Genomic DNA, 19,847 nt, shown 5'->3' on the forward strand with positions numbered 1-19,847 from the left:
CACACCGTAGACCACACTACATCTCGTTGCCTGCATGGTAGGATATGCCATCTAAATACAGTTGGTATTTTATCATAGTGGTGAAGTAAAGAATGTGTTATTTCCAAGACTGTAGACGAAAACTGCAATGGCACTATTGAAAAACACAAGGAGGAATTGAATGGAAAGGTTGTAGCCCTCTGGTAAGCCAAAACCATTTGTTTTTATTTTTCTTCAAAGTCTCCAGTTATTGAGGCATCTCTGTCACATAATTAGCAGTCTAGCATAAACATTGTCTTTTTGATTTCTTATGTCTTCCAGTGAGAAGGTTGAACGCATGAACATGAGCCCAGAACAGAATGTATCAGAACAACGTAGCGTCATTACAAAAGAGGAGACCAACTTCATAGGCATACTCAACCACTACTGTCAGAAAACCAAACTGTTTCTTGACTTTAAACTAGAGGGGAAGAGCGGACCATCACACGACCCTCTGTGAGTCTACTGACACTACGAGAAGATCATATCCAAACTGTCATTGAATGTCACTGAAAAAAAAATATGACCTATTTTGTCCCCACACAGATTTGTTTATAAAGTATTGATCGACAAGAACGAATACCCAGATGGTACGGGTAAGACAGCCAAGGAGGCCAAACAACAAGCGGCTCAGTTAGCATGGTCTGCTCTGCAAGAACAGTCTGATTGGAACAGCCAGGTAGACATTTGGCATCATCAGCACTGTGGTTATTACCAGCAGCATTATGTGTTACAGCGCACTTAAGCCCGATGAAGCCGACAGATGCAGCGTTACCTTGAATGTGAAACATTGCCTTTTTTAAAAGGTGCATAGCTGAAAAAGTGTGAACGGATTGAATCCCGGCCTAAGACATTTTTCCCCTCGGGCCGGGACATTAAAGGTTATCCTATCACTCTAACCGCCTTTCCTGAAAATAGCCTCTCCTAGTTTCAAATGTGTCTTTTTCTCTTCAATGTAAAATAGACAAGTGTCTGTCTGTCTGTCTCTGTTGATGAATACTTTGTTGTCTCTACGTTGTGGTTTATAGGTGTCCTGCAGATCAACAGTTTCAGAAGATGGACTGTCCTCTCTAACCCCCTCCAGTACATGGTAAGATGGAGGACTGTCCTCTCTAACCCCCTCCAGTACATGGTAAGATGGAGGACTGTCCTCTCTAACCCCCTCCAGTACATGGTAAGATGGAGGACTGTCCTCTCTAACCCCCTCCAGTACATGGTAAGATGGAGGACTGTACTCTCTAACCCCCTCCAGTACATGGTAAGATGGAGGACTGTACTCTCTAACCCCCTCCAGTACATGGTAAGATGGAGGACTGTCCTCTCTAACCCCCTCCAGTACATGGTAAGATGGAGGACTGTCCTCTCTAACCCCCTCCAGTACATGGTAAGATGGATGACTGTCCTCTCTAACCCCCTCCAGTACATGGTAAGATGGAGGACTATCCTAAATAACCCCCTCCAGTACATGGTAAGATGGAGGACTGTACTCTCTAACCCCTTCCAGTACATGGTAAGATGGATGACTGTCCTCTCTAACCCCCTCCAGTACATGGTAAGATGGAGGACTATCCTAAATAACCCCCTCCAGTACATGGTAAGATGGAGGACTGTCCTCTCTAACCCCCTCCAGTACATGGTAAGATGGAGGACTATCCTAAATAACCCCCTCCAGTACATGGTAAGATGGAGGACTATCCTAAATAACCCCCTCCAGTACATGGTAAGATGGAGGACTGTCCTAAATAACCCCCTCCAGTACATGGTAAGATGGAGGACTGTCCTCTCTAACCCCCTCCAGTACATGGTAAGATGGAGGACTGTCCTCTCTAACCCCCTCCAGTACATGGTAAGATGGAGGACTATCCTAAATAACCCCCTCCAGTACATGGTAAGATGGAGGACTGTACTCTCTAACCCCCTCCAGTACATGGTAAGATGGAGGACTGTCCTCTCTAACCCCCTCCAGTACTTGGTAAGATGGAGGACTATCCTAAATAACCCCCTCCAGTACATGGTAAGATGGAGGACTGTCCTCTCTAACCCCCTCCAGTACATGGTAAGATGGAGGACTATCCTAAATAACCCCCTCCAGTACATGGTAAGATGGAGGACTGTACTCTCTAACCCCCTCCAGTACATGGTAAGATGGAGGACTGTCCTCTCTAACCCCCTCCAGTACATGGTAAGATGGAGGACTATCCTAAATAACCCCCTCCAGTACATGGTAAGATGGAGGACTGTCCTCTCTAACCCCCTCCAGTACATGGTAAGATGGAGGACTGTCCTCTCTAACCCCCTCCAGTACATGGTAAGATGGAGGACTATCCTAAATAACCCCCTCCAGTACATGGTAAGATGGAGGACTATCCTAAATAACCCCCTCCAGTACATGGTAAGATGGAGGACTGTCCTCTCTAACCCCCTCCAGTACATGGTAAGATGGAGGACTGTCCTCTCTAACCCCCTCCAGTACATGGTAAGATGGAGGACTGTACTCTCTAACCCCCTCCAGTACATGGTAAGATGGAGGACTGTCCTCTCTAACCCCCTCCAGTACCTGGTAAGATGGAGGACTATCCTAAATAACCCCCTCCAGTACATGGTAAGATGGAGGACTATCCTAAATAACCCCCTCCAGTACATGGTAAGATGGAGGACTGTCCTCTCTAACCCCCTCCAGTACATGGTAAGATGGAGGACTATCCTAAATAACCCCCTCCAGTACATGGTAAGATGGAGGACTGTCCTCTCTAACCCCCTCCAGTACATGGTAAGATGGAGGACTATCCTCTCTAACCCCCTCCAGTACATGGTAAGATGGAGGACTGTACTCTCTAACCCCCTCCAGTACATGGTAAGATGGAGGACTGTCCTCTCTAACCCCCTCCAGTACATGGTAAGATGGAGGACTGTCCTCTCTAACCCCCTCCAGTACATGGTAAGATGGAGGACTGTCCTCTCTAACCCCCTCCAGTACATGGTAAGATGGAGGACTGTCCTCTCTAACCCCCTCCAGTACATGGTAAGATGGAGGACTGTCCTCTCTAACCCCCTCCAGTACATGGTAAGATGGAGGACTGTCCTAAATAACCCCCTCCAGTACATGGTAAGGCATGGAGCAATACTGTCTGGGGCAGCTCAACTGAAAATAAAACATATGGAATTAAATATCAGTGTGAAAAACATGAGACTGTATGTGTTTTTTAATGTCTATTGTGACAGAAAATCAATCAATTTCCTTTGAAAATGGACAATAAAGTATATTTTCTGTTCTATTCTTTCAGGGAATCCCAGGATGCAACACCATTATCCCGGAGTATAGCAGAAAGTACCAGTAGCTTCATCATATTCACAGACTCCCCCCAGGTACATATCCTTTTATTGTTGCTGTTACGAGCCCCGTGGCTTTAAACGTCTAGGGTGGATGGACAAGAGACCCGTAACATAATTCATGCAAATTAGAAGCGTGACATGGAACAGTGAGAACAAAAACTACACGACAACCATAAACTACCGTCGAACATAAAATGTTTATTTTTGAACACACGGTAAAGGTTTGGGAAAAAGGGCTGAGCAGGACCCAAGAAATGAAACAATAGTGTAAAACACCCCTAAACTGATCTTGCCTGCCTCAAGAACCGCTAAGCTACTGCTAATCATACAAATATTACAGTGGGTGGTCAGCTCAGGTCTAACTAGTGTTTTTAGACCGTTTTCTTCCTACGGGTAATGTACGCCCAAGGGCAACTTGCTTAAATCCCCCTTTTCCCAGAAACACACAACAAAGTTACCAAACAGAGTAACCAGCAAATGAGTGAGTACACAAAACACAGGACACCACAGTATCCATACTCACATACGGAAATAGTCTCTAACAACAAACACAACTGACCGGCTTTTAAACAATGGTATGTGTGATTGAAAAACCAGAAACAGGTGGTGCAATGCAGAGGAATGTTCACTGATTGGTCCACCTCAGCAATCAGCAGACACCCCAACGACCACCAATCAGGAACATACAGGACACCTGTGATTAGGGCAGAAGGAGAGGAAAAACACAAAAAGACACAGGATACCTGGATCCGTAACAGTTGCTATAGCTTCAGCCAATAGGATTCACAGGATGTGAGCAGTGGTACTGTGAATATAAACTCCTATCGTTTCTTTAAGCATGGTGTAAGACATTGGTTATTGTCGTGACACCAAATCAATATCTGTTCTGTTCTATAAGCAGGAGGAAAGCCCTGAGGAAAGCCCTGTAAATGTGAAGCCTAAAATAAGGTAAGCCCCAATTCAAGACTTCTTCTTCTTTCAAGATGTTGATGAAGTTGTTTTTATTTTACCTGGACTATCTGACCTCTGACCTCCTCTTTAGACTAGCAGCTAACTTCCAGATGTCACCGGTCAAGACCACACAGGTATTAGCCTCCAAGATACTAAATAAACCCTTCTGGGAGAAGTATCTGGCTTGATTGATTGATTGATTGGTTGGTTGATTAATTGATTGATCGGTTGATTAGATTTAATTTATTTGACAGAGATTGCGCAAAGCCACTGACTTATTTCCTTTGTGGTCCAAGATGAAAGTAATTATCTTGATTATACAGTTACAGCTGTGGTGAAATATATAATATAAATATATTGGCAGCCTTGCACTTTTCTTCAATCATTCCAAATTCTTCTAAAATAAGTTGAAATAGAAAAAAATAAAAAATAAAAAAAATAAGACAAATGTCATGGACAATATTACTGGCACCTCTGAGTTAGTACTTGGTTGCACAGCCTTTGGCCAAGATAACTGCAGACAAACTTCTTGTAGACATCAATGAGCTTGCTGCACCTTCCTCCTGGCAGTTTGGCCCACTCTGCAGCGGCAAACTGCTCTAATTCTTTGAGGGGTGTCCTCCACCAACTGCCGTTGTCAGATCTCGCCATAGGTTCTGGAGGTGAGTCAAATCTGGATACTTCGCAGGCCACTCCAGAACAGTTGAGCATCTCTTCTTGAAACCATTCTTCTGTGCTTTTTGATGTGTTGTTTTGGGGTAGTTGTCCTGCTGGAAGACCCACTTCAATGGAGACCCAGTTTTTGGACACTGGGTTGAACATTGGACTCCAAAACACCCTGATCATCTGCTGAGTTAATGATGCCTTGCACACGTTCAAGACCCCCCAGTAACAGAGGCAGCAAAGCATTTTCTGGAATGTAGAAAATCCAATAACAATATGTAGAGACCAAACTGTCATTTCAATAGGGAAATATTTAAGAAAAGTGCATGGGTGCCAATATATTTGGCTGCAACTGACTGTATCTGATTACTGTTATGGTAACTGAAACACAACTAGAAATGTGATCTTCTGGCAGTTTGTTGTAGACTCATCTATAAACATGTTGTATAGCAGGGCAACTGATGCCTTTTTGAAGACCCTCGGATCAAAAAAAGTATTATTATTGCATTTTTGAGGGAACTCAGTCGGGGTCTCAATTTACTGTTGCGAGTTAGAAAAGTAGACTACACAAGGTGCAATTTCTAAATGTGGCTGTGCATCAGCGGTTTTACTCGTGTTCTGTCAGTCACTGACAGTCAGTCAATCAGCCCATGTCAGCTAACATTTTTCTGATCGCTAAGTTAGTTTAGCGGCCAGCTATCAAAACTTGTTATCATGGTCTAATTGCCGGCCGTGGGGCCCCCATTGATTTTGTTAGTCAGTCTCACTCAGATATCATATTAAAAACGGCAAAAATTAGTTATAAAATTGCAAAGTCTTCTCTCCGCCCCACGTCAAAATGTGTAGAACTCTAAAATAGATTAGGGTTGTCATTATGAAAATGTGGCTCTGGATAGTCATAATAATATCAATTTATTAATAATACTCAATCACCGTTCGCAAAAAAATCTGTTCAGTTCATGGCTGAGCGCATATAGAGTTGAAGCCGATGCTCTCCGCTGGTGCCAATAAGATAGGTTGTTACTGTTGTAGGAAATTATGTTGAGAATTTTGAAAAATACAGTCTTTACATTGTCTTCTCTTTACAGAAATAGACATTTCCAAACTACGTTTTCCTGTGATTTTATTTTATTTTATATTGTGATATGGCCTGGTTTGGCCTCTTCTTTTCACACAGTCACAACTCAACAATAATCTGCCCAAATTTTCGCACTCTGCCTTTCTTTTCGACTGTAGGCAATGCGATTTTAAAACAATCCACAACTTTAAAATGTTTATGGCTAATGGAAGCTAATGATCCTCTGTGGCTTTAGGAGCCTATTCTGTTCAGACCGGAGTAGGCTAATTAGGCTATATACATTTTATTCAATTCACTTAGGGAAAGCTTCCCCTTTCACGCGAATGTGGATTCAGACAATGAGAGACAGTTGAAAACCAATAGAACATGAGAGAAACTAGAGGCTACTGGTTCCAACGGCAGCACGGAAGTCTGTATAAAATAATTGCCTCCATGGATATGGTCGGGTTTTCCCTGGGTTACTTTGAAGCGAGGTAAAACGTGTAGTAAATCATTCAGGTTCACATTTACATAAGTATTCAGACCCTTTACTCAGTACTTTGTTGAAGCACCTTTGGCAGCGATTACAGACTCAATTCTTCTTGGGTATGACGCTACAAGCTTATCACACCTGTATTTGGGGAGTTTCTCCCATTCTTCTTTGCAGATCCTCTCAAGCTCTGTCAGGTTGGAAGGGTCTCTCCAGAGATGTTCGATCGGGTTCAAGTCCGGACTCTGGCTGGGCCACTCAAGGACATTCAGAGACTTGTCCCAAAGCCACTCCTGCGTTGTCTTGGCTGTGTGCTTAGGGTCGTTGTCCTGTTGGAAGGTGAACCTTCACCCCAGTCTGAGGTCCTGAGCACTCTGGAGCAGGTTTTCATCAAGGATCTCTCTGTACTTTGCTCCGTTCATCTTTCCCTCGATCCCGACTAGTCTCCCAGTCCCTGCCACTGAAAAACATCCCCACAGCATGATGCTGCCACCACCATGCTTCACTGTAGGGATGGTGCCAGGTTTCTTTCAGACGTAACGCTTGGCATTCAGTTCAATCTTGGTTTCATCAGACCAGAGAATCTTGTTTCTCATGGTCTGAGAGTCTTTAGGTGCCTTTTGGCAAACTCCAAGTGGGCTGTCATGTGCCTTTTACTGAGGAGTGGCTTCCGTCTGGCCACTCTACCATAAAGGCCTGATTGGTGGAGTGCTGCAGAGATGGTTGTCCTTCTGGAAAATTCTCCCATCTCCACAGAGGAACTCTGGAGCTCTGTCAGAGTGACCATCGGGTTCTTGTTCACCTCCCTGACCCAACGCCCTTCTCCCCTGATTGCTCAGTTTGGCCGGGCGCCCAGCTCTAGGAAGAGTCTTGGTGGTTCCAAACTTCTTCCATTTAAGAATGATGGAGGCCACTGTGTTCTTGGGGACCTTCAATGCTGCATACATTTTTTGGTACCCTGCCCCAGATCTGTGCCTCAACACAATCCTGTTTCGGAGCTCTACGGACAATTCCTTCGACCTCATGGCTTGGTTTTTACTCTGACATGCACTGTCAACTGTGGGACCTTATATAGACAGCCTTTCCAAATCATGTCCAATCAATTGAATTTACCACAAGTGGACTCCAATCAAGTTGTAGAAACATCTCAAGGATGATCAATGGACACAGGATGCACCTGAGCTCAATTTAGAGTCTCATAGCAAAGGGTCTAAATACTTATGTAAATAAGGTATTTGTTTTTTATTGTTAATAAATTAACAAACATTTCTAAAATGGTTTTTGTTTTGTCATTATGGGGTATTGTGTGTAGATTCATCCATTTCAGAATAAGGCTGTAATGTAACAAAATGTGGAAAAAGGGAAGAGGTCTGAATACTTTCCGAATGCACTGTACATAACTAATATACACACTCCAATTTAATTTCACTAAATTAAAGCCATAGACTGATAAGCATGACTGGTCAAATGTATTTACATCAACTGTTATTTCCATCAATGAATATGACGCTAAAAATTATTATTTTGCAGTGGGATGTTTTTCTTCTCCCGGACAATTGGCCGGTGCCAATTTAATTGATCGGCTTTTCTATTGTTTTTGCGGCCAAAATCCGTCTATTACCGACTAATGGAAACGTTATGGATGGGGGTACGCAGACCTGCGGGCAGCTGCGGGCCCTCATGATGACTTCAGATTTTTTTGTGGCCCCCACCCCCATCAAAGTTGCCCACCCCTGCTGTTGAGGATATATGGACTGCAGTATTAAATGTTGATTGAGTGTTTGTCATTGTTTTTCTAAGGAAGGCCCCAATTTAAAAGGCAACATTGGAAGGACATCCAACCAACCAGTTATATCTAGGTACATTATGGGGTTACTTTCAGCATGACAACTATCCTCATTTTATCTAGCCCACATTTTAATGTACATTTACATTTACATTATTTAGCAGACATATTGAAATCTATTGCTGAGGGAATCATCTATGATACTGATGACAATACAGTTTGATAATGTTGATGGATTGATTATTTAAATATGGTTTATTTTCTCAGGTTTTCATCAGAGTTTGATTCGATAGAGAAGATTGGCAAAGGAGGCTTTGGCCACGTTTACAAGGCTCGACGGAAACTGGAGAATAAGTATTTTGCTGTGAAGATAGTACGGAGTACAGAGTAAGTCAATTATGTTCTGTTGTTACTTCAGCAATGAAGTAAGATCTTTCACTCAATGCAGCCACTGCATAATATTCAACACTTTGAGGGATTTCACTGTGACTCTTTCCTCAGGAAAGCCAAGCGGGAGGTCGGTGCCTTGGCAGAACTTCAGCACCCCAACATAGTGCGTTACTACACCGCCTGGGTAGAGGACACCGAGTACCGATGTGACGCCGCTTCTGAGAGCTACAGCACTTCACAGTAACATTATTACTACAGTCCCTGTCGTATGGCACTATGTGATGTTACGGAATAATGACATTTTACTATAAGAACATTTTACGTTTACATGTTAGTGTTGCGTTCCCCAGTGAGAAAACCAAAAATGTCGCTCAAACAGAAGGGGGAACTAACAACCAAAACTAAACAGGGGGTTTTAGGAGGGGTTCTGAAAGGCACTCATGGGGGGTGTCCACTGAAGGTTTACTAGCAACAACTGGCACCTAAAGGACACCCACCATGAGCTGGGACCTAAAGGACACCCACCATGAGCTGGGACCTAAAGGACACCCACCATGAGCTGGCACCTAAAGGACACCCACCATGAGCTGGGACCTAAAGGACACCCACCATGAGCTGGGACCTAAAGGACACCCACCATGAGCTGGGACCTAAAGGACACCCACCATGAGCTGGGACCTAAAGGACACCCACCATGAGCTGGGACCTAGAGGACACCCACCATGAGCTGGGACCTAAAGGACACCCACCATGAGCTGGCACCTAGAGGACACCCACCATGAGCTGGGACCTAGAGGACACCCACCATGAGCTGGGACCTAAAGGACACCCACCATGAGCTGGGACCTAAAGGACACCCACCATGAGCTGGGACCTAGAGGACACCCACCATGAGCTGGGACCTAAAGGACACCCACCATGAGCTGGCACCTAGAGGACACCCACCATGAGCTGGGACCTAGAGGACACCCACCATGAGCTGGGACCTAAAGGACACCCACCATGAGCTGGGACCTAGAGGACAACCACCATGAGCTGGGACCTAAAGGACACCCACCATGAGCTGGCACCTAAAGGACACCCACCATGAGCTGGGACCTAGAGGACACCCACCATGAGCTGGGACCTAGAGGACACCCACCATGAGCTGGGACCTAGAGGACACCCTCCATGAGCGCCCACTAAATTTGCCTGAGTAGATGCAAACCAAAAGAAAAGCCACCCCAAACTTAAAGACAGGAAGCAAACCAAAAAGGTGGAGCCAAACCAAATCAGATAAAGGATTGTTTGTCTAGAAATCAAATAGGGAGCATCAACTAAAGGTGTTGACCCTCCACATCTCTCAAGATAACTGGAGCACTGGGCCAGCCACTCTTAAATATCACCGGGGCCAGCACAGGTGTAACACCTTTCCACTAACTAGATGGCAACCAGCACAGGTGTAACACATACTGACTAACGAGGTGACGCCAATCGGTGCGCCCTACGGTGCGCCCTACGTGCAACCTCAAAACATAAATGGAAAAACCGAAGCCTGTAACATTAGTCATTAAGCAAACATTCTTATCCAGAGGGACTTAGTCAGTGTATTCAACTAAGGTAGATAAATGACCCCATATCATAGTGCGTAAAAAGAACAATCATATTTTCCCTTTTATTGGTATAAGTTGTTGCTGCCATTTCAGTAAGGTCTGTTCCCATTTCAGACCATTTGACCAACTGAAACTGAAAAGCATGATATTGTTCTTTACTTCCTGGTGCTTTAGTTCAGGCAGCAGTTCGTCCTCTGAGTTCCTGTACATCCAGATGGAACTATGTGACAAGAGGACTTTAAAAGTGTGGATCGATGACAGGAACGCCCATCGGAAACCCAAACGCAGGGAGGAGAGTCTACACATCACCCAGCAGATAGTGAACGGAGTAGAATACATCCACTCCAAGAAACTCCTACACAGAGACCTAAAGGTGGGTTACTTACCTACTTATCTTGGCCACCTCGTCCATCACAGTGGTTTTGGACCACGTTTTATATTTGAACAGCTTCTTTTTTTTTTTTTTTCAGCCCGCTAACATCATGTTTGGTATTAGTGACGGAGAGGGTAAGGGAGAGGTAAAGATCGGGGACTTTGGTCTGGTGACGGCAGAAGACAATGACAACGATGAAAACATGCTGGAGAGAACGAAAAAGACAGGAACTAAGTCTTACATGGCCCCTGAACAGGTAACTAACTCCCAAGTCTTACATGGCCCCTGAACAGGTAACTAACTCCAAGTCTTACATGGCCCCTGAACAGGTAACTAACTCCCAAGTCTTACATGGCCCCTGAACAGGTAACTAACTCCCAAGTCTTACATGGCCCCTGAACAGGTAACTAACTCCCAAGTCTTACATGGCCCCTGAACAGGTAACTAACTCCAAGTCTTACATGGCCCCTGAACAGGTAACTAACTCCAAGTCTTACATGGCCCCTGAACAGGTAACTAACTCCAAGTCTTACATGGCCCCTGAACAGGTAACTAACTCTGTGATGACACAGTTAGAATACAGGTATACCGGTTCTAAGTCAGGTGTTATTACCACACCTGTTAAAGGAGCAATCCGCAGTTGCTACATACATTTTTGGACTTCGAAATTAATTATATATAACCAATGATTCTTGAAGGATATAATTTAGAAATGCCTCGTCAGCTTAGTTCAACTGTTGTACCCCGTCAGAACCCCAAATATAAGCTTGTTTTACTCCAATGTTTGTAAACATTGTAAATGTAAACAAACACTGTATAGCTTCAAAACATGCTTGAAACTATCATTTTGATGGTCAGTCCTTGCATCCCATAGCTCTGTCTATGAATTTGAGAGTGGTTACATTTCTCCAGGCGTATCCCTCAGCTTTTTACCAAAACACTTTTTACCAGACGCTTTTTAAAAATTGTTTTAGATGCAGATTTCCCCCTGTAGCCATTTCCTGCAGTCAAATGACCAAATCGCCCCCTAGTGGCCTCATGGGTGGAATGTTATTAATATTTGTCATAATTGTATAATTAATACATAATTTTTTTGTTGTTGCCGTAATTCCGGTGTTTCTATGTCTACCAGTTTTGTTCTATTTCAGTCTTCTGTGATGTATATAAAGTGTAATATTGGGATGCAAACTCAAAACAATTAATATATTTCAACTCTATATCTGACATGGTACAGGTGTCTTCTTTCTTTTAAGCCCATAACCGTGTGTGTGAGGTGTATACTTTTGTTTCATAGTAGATTTGTTTTAGACTACCAAGAGACACTGCAGTAAAAGGTTAAACATGTCTAATGAGTGTTATGCAATGTCCAATCTGTGTCAACAGAGGAACCAGACCTCTTATGACAGAAAAGTGGACATATTTGCGTTGGGTCTGATCTACTTTGAACTGCTCTGGAACCTGTCTGGAATGGAGAAATCAAAGGTGACTGCGACAATGACTTTTGATGGAAGGAATCAAGGAAAGATTCATTAAGATAGTATATATCATAGTCATATAGGGTCTGCAGTGCATTCAGAAAGTATTCACACCCCTTGGCCTTTTTCCACATTTTGATGGGTTACAGCCTGAATTTAAAATGACGTTAAATTTAGATTCTGTGTCACTGATCTACACACAATACCCCATAATGTCAAAGTGGAATTATGTTTTTAGAAATGTTTACAAATTCATTAAAAATGAAAGGCTGAAATGTCTTGAGTCAATAAGTATTCAACCCCTTTGTTATGGCAAGCCTAAATAAGTTCAGGAGTACAAATGTGCTTAACAAGCCACATAATAAATTGCATAGACTCACACTGTGTCCAATAATAGTGTTTAACATGATTTTTAAATGACTATCCCATCTCTGTACCCCACACATGCAACTATCTGTTAAGGCCCCTCAGTCGAGCAGAGAATTTCAAGCATAGATTCAAACACAAAGACCAGGGAGGTTTTCCAATACCTCGCAAAGAAGGGCACCTATTGGTAGATGGGTAAAAAAAAAAAAAAAAAAAAAGCAGACATTGAATACCCCTTTGAGCATGGTGAAGTTATTAATTACACTTTGGATGGTGTATCAATACACTCAGTCACTACAAAGATACAGGCGCCCTTCCTAACTCAGTTGCCGGAGAGGAAGGAAACCGCTCTGGGATTTCACGATGAGGCCAGTGGTGATTTTAAATCATACAGAGTTGAATGGCTGTGATAGGAGAAAACTCTGGATCAACAACATTGTAGTTACTCCACAATACTAACCTAATTGACTGAGTGAAAAGAAGGAAGCCTGTACATAATTAAAATATTCCAAAACATGCATCCTGTTTGCAATAAGGCACTAAAGTAATACTGCAAAAAATAAATTCACTTTTTGTCCTGAGTACAAAGCATTGTGTTTGGGGAAAATCCAACACAAGACATAACTGAGTACCACTCTTCATATTTTCAAGCATGGTGGTGGCTGCATCATGTTATGGGTATGCTTGTCATCGGCAAGGACTGGGGATTTTTTAGGATAAAAATACATGGAATAGAGCTAAGCACAGGCAAAATCCTAGAGGAAAACCTGGTTCAGTCTGCTTTCCACCAGACACTGGGAGATGAGTTCACCTTTCAGCAGGACAATAACCTACAACACAAGGCCAAATATAGACTGGAGTTGCTTACCAATATGACATTGAATGTTCCTGAGTGACCTAGTTACAGTTTTGACTTAAATTGCCTTGAAAATCTATGGCAAGACCTGAAAATGGTTCTCTAGCAATGATCATCATAGAAGTTGACAGAGCTTGAATTATTTTTAAAAGAATAATGTGCAAATATTGTACAATCCAGGTGTGCAAAGCTCTTAGAGACTTACCCAGAAAGACTCACAGCTGTAATCGCTGCCAAAGGTGATTCTAACATGTATTGACTCAGGGGGTTGAATCCTTATCTAATCAAGATATATTAGTGTTTTATTTGAGAGGACATGCAGTCACCCCCCTCCACAGACACACTCCCGATACGCAGTTTAAAGGCTGAGAGAGGAAACACAGAAATACATGTCTGTAAACACATGGAAACACGTCATAGACCTCTATAAGCCTCTGTGTAAAGTGTAACCCAATGCCATACACATATCACTCACCATATGGACTGTTGCAGAAGTTGTTCTGGATGTCTGCATCTCCCTCAGCAGCCAGACTGCATGCGTCACAGATAACTGTTCCTGAGGACACCAAGAGACATGCCACGGAGAACAGGGACCCCGATGAGCGTAAGCCGCTGATCCCCCCACCCGAACCCCGACAGCAAGCCCCTCAACGGCACAGAATGGAGCTCCGCCAGCGTACCCTCAGCCCGCACAGACGAACATGCCTTACTCACATCCATCCTTACCAAGACAGCCGTGAACATCATCGACGTCTCGGCTGCAGACTCTCAAGGCATGGAGCAACATGAGTACATGGCCAAAGCTCGGCAGTACAGTACAAAACTGGCCTTTGTTGAGTAACAGTCTGTCTCAGAAGAAGCCCCTCCCTCTCCCTTCCCTTCCCTCACCAGCCAGCCGCACTAAGTGCTCGCTAGTGATCTGGTGCCAGACTCGGATGTACAACAGGTGTCCAAGATAGCTGCCTGTGCTTACAGTGCAATCTCTCAGATCAAGGTGGATGCTAAAGAAGAGCTAGCGGTTCAATTTGCCATCCCCTGATCTACCCTCTGGCCGCCATAATACTCATCCCGTCCCGTCCCGTCCCCCATACCCACAATGCATCTATGATTACCAGTCCCTGTGCTACCCAGCTATGCCACTAGCAATCTGCTGCTCCAGCTGAGGACTATGACAACCAGGCCTCCCCTGCTGAAAAGGGTTAACCAACCTCCTCAGAACCACCTTTCAAAGCCACCATTCATCCTTCCTTCACCAGCCGTCAAGGAATGTTTTAACTCTCATATGGTAGTATAACGATAATGGTGTTAGGGCAGTTTTTGTAATTTTAAACTTTCTCGTTTGAAGAGTGACTGAGTCTGATTTAATGAATAAACGGTTAGCTAGCTGCGCGGCATTGGCTAGGCTGCTGGTGGCGTTTAGCTCTGGCTGTGAGTTTAAACGGTTAGCTAGCTGCGCGGCATTGGCTAGGCTGCTGGTGGCGTTTAGCTCTGGCTGTGAGTTTAAACGGTTAGCTAGCTGTGCGGCATGGCTAGGCTGCTGGTGGCGTTAGCTCTGGCTGTGAGTTTCAGGAGTGGCTAGCCTCGTCTGATATACAGCTACGGTAATATACTAACTAACTAACCACAGCTAGGAAAAGAGGGTAATTTAAGCATGTCCAAATGTAGCACAGTAACAGGACAAAAAAAGATGTCCACAGCCAGCCAACTCACTAGTCAGCATGTTGTTCTGACACTGTGTGGACCCGTCACCCAGAACACACATCCCACCCCTCATGTCTCATGTCAGTATGAAAAATAATGTATGCACTCACTAACTGTAAGTCGCTCTGGATAAGAGCGTCTGCTAAATGACTAAAATGTAAATGTATTTTCCATTCATAAAAAAAAATTAAAAAAAATTGAATTCTTCCTCTTTGACATTACAGAGTATTTTGTGTAGATCGTTGACAAAAAAAATGACAATTAAATCCATTTTAATCCCACTTTGTAACGCAACAAAACATGGAAAAAGTGAAAGGGTGTGAATACTTTCTGAAGGCCCTGTATGTCAATTACTTTGATGTAGTATACTCTTGAACTATAATGGAATGTAGGCCTACAACCAGAATGTACCATATCATAACTGTATGTATTCCTTGTTTAGGTCTGGGATGATGTCAGAAGCAAGGTGTTTCCTCAACAGTTCGACACGCAGTTCCCCTTAGAGGTAGACATACATGTATTTGGTTGAAAACATATTTTAGAACATGTCAAAAGTGTGGATGCTGTGGGTGGTTGTGTTACAGAACAAGGTGATAGAGTGGATGCTGTGGGTGGTTGTGTTACAGAACAAGGTGATAGAGTGGATGCTGTGGGTGGTTGTGTTACAGAACAAGGTGATAGAGTGGATGCTGTGGGTGGTTGTGTTAGAGTGGATGCTGTGGGTGGTTGTGTTAGAGTGGATGCTGTGGGTGGTTGTGTTACAGAACAAGGTGTTAGAGTGGATGCTGTGGGTGGTTGTGTTAGAGTGGATGCTGTGGGTGGTTGTGTTAGAGTGGATGCTGTGGGTGGTTGTGTTAGAGTGGATGCTGTGGGTGGTTGTGTTAGAGTGGATGCTGTGGGTGGTTGTGTTAGAGTGGATGCTGTGGGTGGTTGTGTTAGAGTGGATGCTGTGGGTGGTTGTGTTAGAGTGGATGCTGTGGGTGGTTGTGTTACAGAACAAGGTGTTAGAGTGGATGCTGTGGGTGGTTGTGTTAGAGTGGATGCTGTGGGTGGTTGTGTTAGAGTGGATGCTGTGGGTGGTTGTGTTAGAGTGGATGCTGTGGGTGGTTGTGTTACAGAACAAGGTGATAGAGTGGATGCTGTGGGTGGTTGTGTTAGAGTGGATGCTGTGGGTGGTTGTGTTAGAGTGGATGCTGTGGGTGGTTGTGTTAGAGTGGATGCTGTGGGTGGTTGTGTTAGAGTGGATGCTGTGGGTGGTTGTGTTAGAGTGGATGCTGTGGGTGGTTGTGTTACAGAACAAGGTGATAGAGTGGATGCTGTGGGTGGTTGTGTTACAGAACAAGGTGTTAGAGTGGATGCTGTGGGTGGTTGTGTTACAGAACAAGGTGATACAGTGGATGCTGTGGGTGGTTGTGTTACAGAACAAGGTGATACAGTGGATGCTGTGGGTGGTTGTGTTACAGAACAAGGTGATACAGTGGATGCTGTGGGTGGTTGTGTTACAGAACAAGGTGATAGAGTGGATGCTGTGGGTGGTTGTGTTACAGAACAAGGTGATACAGTGGATGCTGTGGGTGGTTGTGTTACAGAACAAGGTGATACAGTGGATGCTGTGGGTGGTTGTGTTAGAGTGGATGCTGTGGGTGGTTGTGTTACAGAACAAGGTGATAGAGTGGATGCTGTGGGTGGTTGTGTTACAGAACAAGGTGATACAGTGGATGCTGTGGGTGGTTGTGTTACAGAACAAGGTGATACAGTGGATGCTGTGGGTGGTTGTGTTAGAGTGGATGCTGTGGGTGGTTGTGTTACAGAACAAGGTGTTAGAGTGGATGCTGTGGGTGGTTGTGTTAGAGTGGATGCTGTGGGTTGTTGTGTTACAGAACAAGGTGTTAGAGTGGATGCTGTGGGTGGTTGTGTTACAGAACAAGGTGTTAGAGTGGATGCTGTGGGTGGTTGTGTTAGAGTGGATGCTGTGGGTGGTTGTGTTAGAGTGGATGCTGTGGGTGGTTGTGTTAGAGTGGATGCTGTGGGTGGTTGTGTTACAGAACAAGGTGATAGAGTGGATGCTGTGGGTGGTTGTGTTACAGAACAAGGTGATACAGTGGATGCTGTGGGTGGTTGTGTTAGAGTGGATGCTGTGGGTGGTTGTGTTACAGAACAAGGTGATAGAGTGGATGCTGTGGGTGGTTGTGTTAGAGTGGATGCTGTGGGTGGTTGTGTTAGAGTGGATGCTGTGGGTGGTTGTGTTAGAGTGGATGCTGTGGGTGGTTGTGTTAGAGTGGATGCTGTGGGTGGTTGTGTTAGAGTGGATGCTGTGGGTGGTTGTGTTACAGAACAAGGTGTTAGAGTGGATGCTGTGGGTGGTTGTGTTAGAGTGGATGCTGTGGGTGGTTGTGTTAGAGTGGATGCTGTGGGTGGTTGTGTTACAGAACAAGGTGATAGAGTGGATGCTGTGGGTTGTTGTGTTACAGAACAAGGTGTTAGAGTGGATGCTGTGGGTGGTTGTGTTACAGAACAAGGTGATACAGTGGATGCTGTGGGTGGTTGTGTTACAGAACACGGTGATACAGTGGATGCTGTGGGTGGTTGTGTTACAGAACACGGTGATACAGTGGATGCTGTGGGTGGTTGTGTTACAGAACACGGTGATACAGTGGATGCTGTGGGTGGTTGTGTTACAGAACACGGTGATACAGTGGATGCTGTGGGTGGTTGTGTTACAGAACAAGGTGATACAGTGGATGCTGTGGGTGGTTGTGTTACAGAACAAGGTGATACAGTGGATGCTGTGTGCCAACCCAGAGGAGAGACCAGATGCCAGGCAGCTGAAAACAAAACTGAACCAGTGTTTTGTTCCGACCAGGGATAACAACTTCCATCAAGACAACATGACCATCTAAAGACAGTCAGTCGTATTCATAAAGGGTCTCAGAATAGTATTAATTGTGATATAAAATGTACAATTGATCCTAGATCAGCTTTCTACTCTGAGAGCTGTGAATGCAGGCCCTGAACATCCAACAAGACAACACAATGATATGATCCCAGATCAGCTTTCTACTCTGAGAGCTGTGAATGCAGGCCCTGAACATCCAACAAGACAACACAATGATATGATCCCAGATCAGCTTTCTACTCTGAGAGCTGTGAATGCAGGCCCTGAACATCCAACAAGACAACACAATGATATGATCCCAGATCAGCTTTCTACTCTGAGAGCTGTGAATGCAGGCCCTGAACATCCAACAAGACAACAGAACTATCTGAATTTCAACTGTATTATACAGACTTTGAATGTGTCACAAATCATGTGTTTTCACTGGATCTGTCTTTAAACAGTATACTGTAATGAACTCCAAGTCCCAGCAGAATCCAGGATAGTTTATCAGTTCAAAATGTAATTATTGCTGCATTCATGACATGTCGGAACTAGGAAACTCAGAAATGTTCGACTTGGAAACTCATTGTTGAAAGATGATACCCGAGTTTCCCACTAGAAAAGTATCAGAATCAACCAACAGGAAGCTCTACGCAAATAACTTACAATCATCTGAATGTAGTTTCCCACTTGTCATGAATGCAGTGTCCGTTATATCCATGAATAAGTAGTTTAGTGACTATAAAGGGGACAAGTCCCTTGTTGAAACCTTAGTGTTATTTTACCAAGAGTACCTGGTCCTTAATGTTATTGGTGGTACTATACACCATGGTATGTAGGCTACTGGGTGTTATGTACTGTAGGCTATGGTATGTTATGTACTGTAGGCTACTGTATGTTATGTACTGTAGGCTATGGTATGTTATGTACTGTAGGCTACTGTATGTTATGTACTGTAGGCTATGGTATGTTATGTACTGTAGGCTACTGTATGTTATGTACTGTAGGCTACTGGATGTTATGTACTGTAGGCTACTGAAGTTATTAACAGCTATAGGTATAGATAGATAAAGCAGAATAGATTAACAGGAAGTAATATATGATGTGCTTTTCTTAAATGGACAGGAACGTTATGAATGTTTGAAAATTAGATTGATTAGATGGGCTTTGAAAAATAAATGTAATATACTGACAAAAGATTGGTATTTTATTAGGATCCCCATTAGCTGTTGCAAAAGCAGCAGCTACTCTTCCTGGGGTCCACACAGAACATGAAACATGACATAATACAGAACTTTATTTTATTTTTTTACAGGTTTGTTGTTCATTTGAGCAATATGAGATGGAAGGGAGTTCCATGCAACAATGGCTGTATATAATACTGTGCGTTTTCTTGAATTTGTTCTCGATTTGGGGATTGTGAAAAGCAGGCGCTGATAGGGATATTTAAGACCAACCAAAAGCTGATTTTAGCGGTAATGCAGTTGGTTATGGCGTGATTTTTGACAGAGAAACGCAGCCTATCCAGCCGTGATGCACACTACCCATATGCGCATGGAACAAGAGTAGCCTAATGTGCTTTTGGTGCCTGTATACTTCATATTTAGAAACATAAAAAACTCATGTTTTTTCACATTTTGTTTTATTTGATTAAAAACCAAGCATAGCCTCCCCTCCTCTCAATTAAGGCTTTTTTTGTCTGCACCAATGCAATCGCGAAGTAGTCAAGACTGTCGATGAAGGGTTTGGTTCCTGAGACCACTTGGAAATAAATCTTAATCACCACAGCTTTATTAAAATATCAAGTTTCAGAGGCGTAAATCAACAATTTCCTGCATATTATGCAAGCTCATGCATATCTGACCAATCACCCACTTTTCCCTGCATAAAACAGTCAAATCATCGCAATATTATTGCA

At 43.7% G+C, this 19,847-nt stretch overlaps 1 protein-coding gene across 2 annotated transcripts in view; it reads left to right on the forward strand.

Moving 5' to 3' along the window:
- Window positions 1-19,126, forward strand: part of LOC311132866 (interferon-induced, double-stranded RNA-activated protein kinase-like) — a 35,645-nt gene extending 16,519 nt beyond the window's left edge. The window contains exons 6-20 of one of the 2 annotated variants that reach the window (XM_084166222.1): window positions 109-182; window positions 301-474; window positions 565-697; window positions 1,047-1,108; window positions 3,303-3,384; window positions 4,250-4,299; window positions 4,394-4,436; window positions 8,313-8,371; window positions 8,566-8,685; window positions 8,800-8,928; window positions 10,455-10,653; window positions 10,751-10,909; window positions 12,037-12,135; window positions 15,494-15,556; window positions 17,817-19,126. In XM_084166222.1, coding sequence (XP_084022348.1) covers window positions 109-182; window positions 301-474; window positions 565-697; window positions 1,047-1,108; window positions 3,303-3,384; window positions 4,250-4,299; window positions 4,394-4,436; window positions 8,313-8,371; window positions 8,566-8,685; window positions 8,800-8,928; window positions 10,455-10,653; window positions 10,751-10,909; window positions 12,037-12,135; window positions 15,494-15,556; window positions 17,817-17,951 — 1,581 coding nt within the window. In that variant the 3' untranslated portion in view covers window positions 17,952-19,126. The remainder of the gene's footprint in view (window positions 1-108; window positions 183-300; window positions 475-564; window positions 698-1,046; window positions 1,109-3,302; window positions 3,385-4,249; window positions 4,300-4,393; window positions 4,437-8,312; window positions 8,372-8,565; window positions 8,686-8,799; window positions 8,929-10,454; window positions 10,654-10,750; window positions 10,910-12,036; window positions 12,136-15,493; window positions 15,557-17,816) is intronic. The other variant, XM_084166223.1, reaches the window with a different exon arrangement.
- Window positions 19,127-19,847: the final 721 nt, after the last annotated feature.

This window comes from Coregonus lavaretus, assembly GCF_964263955.1.
Source record: "Coregonus lavaretus genome assembly, chromosome: 1".
NCBI lineage: Eukaryota > Metazoa > Chordata > Actinopteri > Salmoniformes > Salmonidae > Coregonus > Coregonus lavaretus.